This window comes from Caenorhabditis briggsae (genome assembly GCF_000004555.2).
Source record: "Caenorhabditis briggsae complete genome, chrIII, whole genome shotgun sequence".
Taxonomy (NCBI): Eukaryota; Metazoa; Nematoda; class Chromadorea; order Rhabditida; family Rhabditidae; genus Caenorhabditis; species Caenorhabditis briggsae.
The window spans coordinates 13,730,392-13,738,068 of NC_013490.2; the positions used below are offsets into that span (position 1 = coordinate 13,730,392).

General features: G+C 33.5%; 3 protein-coding genes across 3 annotated transcripts in view; all 3 read right to left on the minus strand.

Moving 5' to 3' along the window:
* The window catches only part of CBG23002, a gene marked incomplete at both ends in the record, with an annotated part of 2,202 nt that extends 1,752 nt beyond the window's left edge, over nucleotides 1–450 (minus strand). Inside the window, one exon of the mRNA XM_002643036.1 lies at nucleotides 343–450. Within this exon, the coding sequence (XP_002643082.1) occupies nucleotides 343–450 (108 nt within the window). The remainder of the gene's footprint in view (nucleotides 1–342) is intronic.
* Nucleotides 451–1,597: 1,147 nt separating this feature from the next.
* Nucleotides 1,598–3,605, minus strand: CBG23001 (the record flags this gene model as incomplete). Its single annotated transcript, XM_045244624.1, has 2 exons — nucleotides 1,598–1,978; nucleotides 3,510–3,605. The coding sequence occupies 2 exons, from the start codon at nucleotides 3,603–3,605 to the stop codon at nucleotides 1,598–1,600; spliced, it is 477 nt and encodes a 158-aa protein (XP_045097704.1).
* Nucleotides 3,606–4,845: 1,240 nt separating this feature from the next.
* Cbr-gly-5 overlaps nucleotides 4,846–7,677 on the minus strand; it is a gene marked incomplete at both ends in the record, with an annotated part of 14,226 nt that continues 11,394 nt past the window's right edge. Inside the window, 3 exons of the mRNA XM_045244625.1 lie at nucleotides 4,846–5,013; nucleotides 6,237–6,365; nucleotides 6,654–6,755. Of these exons, the coding sequence (XP_045097705.1) occupies nucleotides 4,846–5,013; nucleotides 6,237–6,365; nucleotides 6,654–6,755 (399 nt within the window). The remainder of the gene's footprint in view (nucleotides 5,014–6,236; nucleotides 6,366–6,653; nucleotides 6,756–7,677) is intronic.

Genomic DNA, 7,677 nt, shown 5'->3' on the forward strand with positions numbered 1-7,677 from the left:
GCCCGGCCCTTCACAAGTATGCTAAAAACTGCCCTTTTTGGACTGGAAAAATTGAAATATTAGTTCATTTTTTTTATATTTTTAGATATCGAAACTTTCAGATTTTTCAGGCCAAATTAATGAAATTCAAATTTCGAATTCTGGAAAAAATATCGAAAATTCCATATTTTTAAGATCGAAATTCTCAATTTTCGAGCTCAAAATCTGAAGATTTATACCTGAAAATATCGATTTTTTGCCTAATAAACTTGAATTTTCGGTCCAAAATCCCTCATTTTTCGGCATAAAAATAGCCTAAGTTTCTCCAGAACCTTCTGGAAACTTCTAGATTATTTTCCTTACCTCCGAAGTGATCGCTCGATTCACCAACTCCATTTTTTTGATAATTCTCGCATCTCTCACAACAATCGAGTCGTCTTGAAATTTCAGTGTGATCTCACACTTCGCCATTTTTTCCTCCTTTTTTTGGAGCAGGATTACTGTAGTTTCTGGAAAAACGGAAAATTTAATAGAAATTGGAGAAAAATTGGGTTGAAAACGGACTGAAAACGGACAGAACAACGAGGAAAAAAGAGAAAATTCTAAAATTTCCCGCCAATTTTTTTTTCGAATTTTTGGAATTTTGTTTGGTAGATCAAAAAAAGGTAGATCACTTTTTCAGGTTTTTAGGTTTGATGTCTGAACTTTTGTCTAATTTTTTTCGGACTTTTTTTCAAAAAAATATTTTTTTTCGAATTTAAAAATTTTCAAATTTTCAAAAAAAACCCCAAGAACATGCTAAAATGGTTCGAAACCATTTAAAAGTGCTTAAAAAGTAAGAAAAAACGATTATACCCCAGCGGGGATTCGAACCAAAAACCTTTAAAATGATGCAAAAAGGCCACTGAGCCACGGAGGCAATTCTTAGAAAAACAGGCAAAACAATTTTTAAATCACTAGGTCGGGATTCTCAAGGTAGCTGAGCTCGCTTATATTGGATTTAATCTTTGAAAATCGCAATTTCAACAAAAGAAGGCTTAAAATTTAAGGTTCGAATTTTGGGGGAAATCCACGTTTTCAGGAAAAAACCCAAAAACATCTGAAAATGGGTCAATACCAACTGATAAGATCCTCATGACTCAACATGTAAACTTTTTACCCCAGTGGGGATCGAACCCGCGACCTCTAGATCGTAGCGAAAAACCCACTGAGCCACACGGGCAATTTTTCGAAAATGTGCCAAAATCGATTTAAAAACACTTTTAGAGGGATTTTCAAGGTAGCTAAACTCATTTTTCGGGTTCTTAACCTCTGAAAATTGTAATTTCCCGCCGAAATAATGGGTTTTTAACGGAAAAAGTGCTGGATTAATACATGAATCTCAATTTATTGAGAATCAAACAGAAACAAAAATTGATAATACAAAAAAAAGAGAAGAGAAAGACAGATCAAAGAACAGAAGTGGATGAGAGAGATCGATTTAGTAGATCAAAAAAGATTGTTTTTTAAATAGGTCTTAAAGTTAAAAATATGTTCTCAAATAGTCGAAATAATAGAGGGGAAGAAAGATTAGGAGGTGATACGAAAACAAAAAAAATCCAAAAAATCAATAAATCAATCAAGCGGTGCTGCTTCCACTGGTCGATGGTCGAATCCATCCATTCTGCTCGTCATAAAAGTTGGCCACGGGCACGTACTCCAATCCCATGAACTCGGCGACCTGCTCCACCGGCAGCTCCTCCAGCTTCTTCGCTATCAAAAATCCGGCGACATTCATCAAACAGAGCGCCTCCAAGTGCGTCGCCGCCTCCAGAATCGGCCGTAAATCGTACAAATCCAACGCGTTGGCTTCCGGATAGTTCTCGGGCACCTTCTCCGGATAATCGTTTGGCATTCGATACGTTTTGATGTGTTCAATGATGAAGAGCACCGATTCTTTGGGATATGGAATGAGGATGGGGTCCGGGAGAGTTGTTCGCGTATGCAGCCATTTGGAGTTCTGCGAAAAATATTGATTTTTAGGTTCAAATTGCCATTTTTGAGCTTAAATTGAGCCAAAAAATATGTCTAAAAAGCCTAAACAACGAACTTTAAGCTTAAAGTTCATATTTTAGGCTTTTCGGGCATTTTTTCACTAGATTTTTTTCACTAGAACTTAAAACCCCGAAAAATGAGATCAGCTACCTTGAAAATCCCCGGGAAAAGTGTTCAAAAAATCGATTTTTACGATTTTTTGAAAAATTTGCCAATGTGGCTGAGTGGGATTTTCGTTACGAACTAGAGGTCGCGGGTTCGAACCCCGTTGGGGTAAAATCGGTTTTTTAATGTTTTTGAGGCATTTTTTATGATGGTTTGGACTATTTTCAGACTTTTTTTGGACTTTTCTAAAATTTGAATTTTTTGGAAAATTCGAAAAACATGTTTAGTCATTTTTTTTTTAGAAATTGCGATATTCAGAGGTTAGGAACCCGAAAAATGAACCCAGCTACCTTAAAAACCTCCAGAAAAAAATACTTTAAAAATCGAATTTGTCACTTTTCGAAAAATTGGCCGCGTGGCTCAGTGGGATTTTCGTTTGGATCAAGAGGTCGAGGGTTCGAACCTCGCTAGGGAAAAATTGTTTTTCCTGTTTTTTTGAGGATCTTTTTCGTTGGTTTTGAACCATTTTAAAGCATTTTTAGGGTTTTTCTGAAAATTTGAAATTTTTTAAAACTCGAAAAAAAATTTGAGTGAATTTTTTTTACTAAATTTTTTTGACCATTTTTGAGCCCGAAAATCGATAATTTTTGGCTTAAAAATATGAGTTTTTTCTCTCTCAAAAATGACAAAAAATTTAAGCCCAAATTTTTGAATTTTTGGGCACAACTTTTTTTTTCTTTTTTTCTAGCTGAAAATCGATATTTTCAGCTAGAAAAATCGATTTTTCAAAGTTGGAAATTGTCATTTTAAAAATTCAGATTTTGTGCCCAAAAATTCAAAAATTTGGGCTTAATTTTATTTGTCATTTTTGAGAGAAAAAACTCTTATTTTTAAGCCAAAAATTATTGATTTTCGGGCTCAAAAATCGTCAAAAAATATAGATGAAATTTGCTATTTTTTGCTCAAAATTACCAACTTTCGAGCTGAAAATCTCATTTCCCTCTTCAAAAATCGATTTGTTGAAGCCGGAAATTGTCATTTTTAAGGCTGAAATTGCCACATTTTCGGGTCAAAATTCATTTTTTAAAAAATGTCTAAAATCAATAATTTTCGTGCCGAAAATTCACATTTTTTGGTTCAAAACTGCCGGAAAATGTGGCAGAGAAACTCAAAAATCGATGAAAATTTCCACTTTTACGTCGAAAATTACATATTGTTAAGCCGCCTTAAAAAGGCAATTTTGCACCTAAAAATATCGAAATTCGCTGTTTTTAGGCTGAAAATAGCCATTTAAAGATTCATTTTTCGGCATTTTTTGTGGTCCAAAATAGGCAATTTTAGATTCGAAATTCGCTATTTTCAGATCGCACCTCCTTTTTAACGGCTCTCACCAGCAGTGGCATCCGTTTGATCACTTGCATATCTTTTAAGACGAAAATCTCCTCGGAATTCTCGAATTTCAGCTTGATCTCGCACCCGCGCGGCATTCTTCGATTCTCTGAAACGGACAACAAAAAAATGGTGAAAATCGATAATTTTCGGGTCAAATTAGTGAAAATTTAGGGGAAAAATAGAGAATTCTAGGAAAATTCTAGGAAAAAAGCGAAAATCGATAATTTCGGCTCAAATTTGTAATTTTTTGAATTTTCAGAAACGAAATCTGAAAATTTACAATCGAAAATTAGTGGCTTTTGACACGAAAATCGTTTTTTTTATTCGAAAATTCGCATTTTTCAGCTAAAACGGGTATGAAAATCGAATAATTTTTGCACTTAAATTATCGATTTTTGGCTCAAATTTTCGAAAAAAGCGGAAAAAATCCTGAAAATTCGGGAAAAAATGGAGAAAAAACAAAGAAAATTATAATTTTCAATTGAACAGAAAAATCCGGGAATCAACAAGTTTTTTTTTGAAATTTTTTTCGCGCGCTGAAAATTTGATTTTTTGATCTACAATTTTTTTTGATCTGCCCAATTTTCAGTTGAAATTTCAAGAAAAATTCTGATTCAAATCGATTTTTTCAAAATTTACAGTTTTGTGAATTTTCAAAAAATTTCAAATTTTCAGAAAACCTCTGAAAATGTCTGAAAATGGTTCGAAACTATTATAAATTACACTGAAAAAAAATTAAAAATTCATTTTCACCCCACCGGGGTTCGAACCCGCGACCTCTAGATCGCAGCGAAAATCCCACTGAGCCACCAGAGCAATTTTTCGAAAATGCGCCAAGAATCGATTTTTAAACGATTTTCCTTTCGTTTTCAAGGTAGCCGAGCTCATTTTTCGAGGTTTTAACCTCTAAAAACCTCATATTTCAGTTGAAAACTGATTAGAATGTGTAAAACCAGAAATCATTCATAAAAATCATAATATCACAAGGAAACAAGGGACGGGAAAAAGAGAAAAATTATACCCAAAAAGAGAAATGCATTAAATGAAGTGTGTGTGTTTTGTCAAGTATCACAATAAATCGGTCATTGTTTTCGAGAGAAAAAATTACAGAAAAGAAAAATTTTAAAGCCATTTTTTACAAAAAAAAACTGAAACAACAGGGAAGAGGGGGGAGGCAAAAATCAATAAATTATAGAAATCTGAAATAATAAATTAATAAAATTAAAAAATAATTTTTAAGTACCCATATTCTGAACAACACAATACTAGAGAGGAAGGGAGGGAGCAAATTGGAGGAGGAGGTAAAAATTTTTTTAAAAATCGATAATCGATTTTTTAACTAGGTGATTTGACGCCGTGCTCGATGGCCTTCGCTTCGTTGAATTCCTTGAATTTCCAGTGTTGATACGGGTCGTCGTATTGGCACTGGACCATTTCCAGCTTCGCACCGTCTCGTGTCATTCCCAGACATTTTTGAGAGACGGCGTGTTGGAGGCGGCCAGTCTGAAATTCGGCATTTTTAGGCTTAAAATTAGCTTAAAATCGTGATTTTTGAGTCTAAAAATGGTCAAAATTGGCATTTTAAGGCATTCAATTTTTTTTTGGTTTTTTAGTTTCAAAAATTCATAATTTTTAAATCTGAAATATGCAGTTCTCGAAATTCGTAGATTTTTGGGTCTAAAAATGGTCATTTCTAGGCTGAAAATAGCGATTTTTTGGGTCGAACAATTGCGAGTTTTTAGCAAAAATTAGTCATTTTCGGCTTAGGAATCGCGTCGATTTTTAATCATTATGAAAAAAAAAATAGTGATTTTTAGTTGAAAAATTCGAGATTTTGAAGTGAAATTCATTGATTTCGGCTATAATTTCACCATTTTCTGGCTTGAAATTTATTGATTTTTAGGAGCAAAATTGACATTTTTAGCTTCGAAAGTCAAATTCTTTGGCCTAAAATTGAGTCTTTCGAGACCGAATTGCATCATTTCTGGTTTGAGAATTTGGATTTTTTGGTTCCAAATTGAGCATTTTTAGGCTAAAAATCGTGATTTTCAGGTTCCAAAACCGTCATTTTTCAACGGAAATTCGTTTTTTTTTTCAGCTTTAAAAACTCCAAAATTGAGCATTTTTAGGCTGAAAATCAGAGTTTTTATGCTCAAAAATTGTAATTTTTACATCTAAAACTAGGAATTTTTATGTGAAATTCGCGATATTTCATACTCGAAAAATCACAAATAATGAGGTCGAAAATCGACATTTTCCGTTCTTAAATTTGGTAGTTTTTAGGCTAAAAATAGTGATTTTCCGGTCCAAAATAAGCATTTTAAGGCTGAAAATCCAAGTTTTACGATCTGAAAATCTGGAATTTTTTGACGGAAATTCGCGATTTTTCTTTCTGAAAATAGAGATTTTCAAGTTTGAAATTGAGCATTTTAAGGCTTAAAATCAACAATTCAGGTTAAAAAAAACCCTGATTTTTAGGTCCCAGAAAAAGCTATTTTCAGTCATGAAACGTTCATTTTTTTTCGCTGAAAATCGCTTATTTTTAGGATTAAAAAAAGCGAATTTAGCCATGAAAATATGGAATTTTCAGCTCAAAAACTTGCTATTTCGACTTGAAAACGATAGTTTTTAAATTTTCAAAAATCGAAATTTCTATAAAAATTTCAAATTTTCAGCTCATTTTGGCTCAAAATTTGGGATTTTTCGCTTAAAATCTGGCTGCTCACATCATGATTATATCTCCACTCCTGATTTCCCTTCATTCCATGACACGGGAACACCATTACATCGCTGCCAGCATAGTCCACACACGATTCGTCTCGCCGGATTTCCCCATCTTTGGAGAGCATCCAGTACTGCAAATATTAGATTTTTTGGCTGAAATTTTCAGAAAAAAGAATCTGAAATCGCGCGCACGCCTTCTGAAATCTGGAGATTAGGATTAGCAGTAAAACTTACCTGGGAACGAGGAGAAGAAGGAGAAGAAGATGAGCAATAATTTTTATGAAAGTTCCGAAAAATTCAGAATTTCAAATTCCGTCACTTTTCAATACCAATTTATTGCGAAAAATTGAATTTTTCCATAAAAATTTTTTTTTCAAAAATTTCAAATTTCGCGCCAGACCATTCTTTTCTAGTCAAACCTGATTTCCGCCCTGTCCATGACACTGGTACATTCCGAATGACTTTTTGCCGCCCGAATTGTAGTCGATACATTGGCGATTTCCACCTCCGGCGTTTCGAATCTAATGTTTTCTCCATTTTTGGGAATTTTTCAAATTTTCTAAGGTTCAAAATTTCAATATTATATATACAAAATTTCCGATTTTGTCAATTCAAAAAATCGTGCTATGGATACTGTTAAAAGCGACTCCGCCCCTTTTCGGCTTCGCCCACTCTCAAGTTTTCAAGCTTTCCCGCACTAATGGCTCCGCCCCTTTTTTGCTCCGCCCCTTTTTTTGGTGAAAATGAGCAGAGGGCGGTGTCTAATCTACAGTAATCTATTTGTGTTTTTTTTTCGAATTAAATTTTTTTTTTCAAAAATCGGCTTTTTGGCTACTTTTGTAATCCAACTCCAGAGAAAAAATTTCAGCAAAAAAAAATGAAATTTCAGCCAAAAAAATCGAAAAAAGCTCATTTTCGATTTTTAAAAAATAGCTGAAATTCCCTAAAAATTCGATTTTTACAGAATTTTTTGAAGCTCAAAAATTGAAGAAATTGCCCAAAATTTCCTAAATTTTATGAAAAAAAAGTGATATTGGTGAAAATTAAGAAACATGGACATTTTTTTGTGAAAATTAAATTAAAAATGTGCGAATTTATCAGTGATTTTTCAGTGATTTTTTTGTGATTTTTTGTAGTTGCAATTTGCATAATTAGAAATACACAAAACGGGGGTACGACGAATTCGAACGCTTCCAAAATCGAACAGACCTAAAATCGAACATGTGTCAAAACAGAACAAGAGCAGAATCGAACTGTGCGAAATTCGAACTGTGTCGGAGTCGAACTGTCCCTAATTGGAACGCTGTTAGCCATGGGGCGCGCTTGCATTATTTTTTTTTCTCATTTTTTCCCCGCAAATTTTTATTTTTTCCTTTAAAAAAAATATTTTTGTTGTTTTTGTTTCCAANTAGAATTCCACCACCAGTGGCGAGATATCAGATC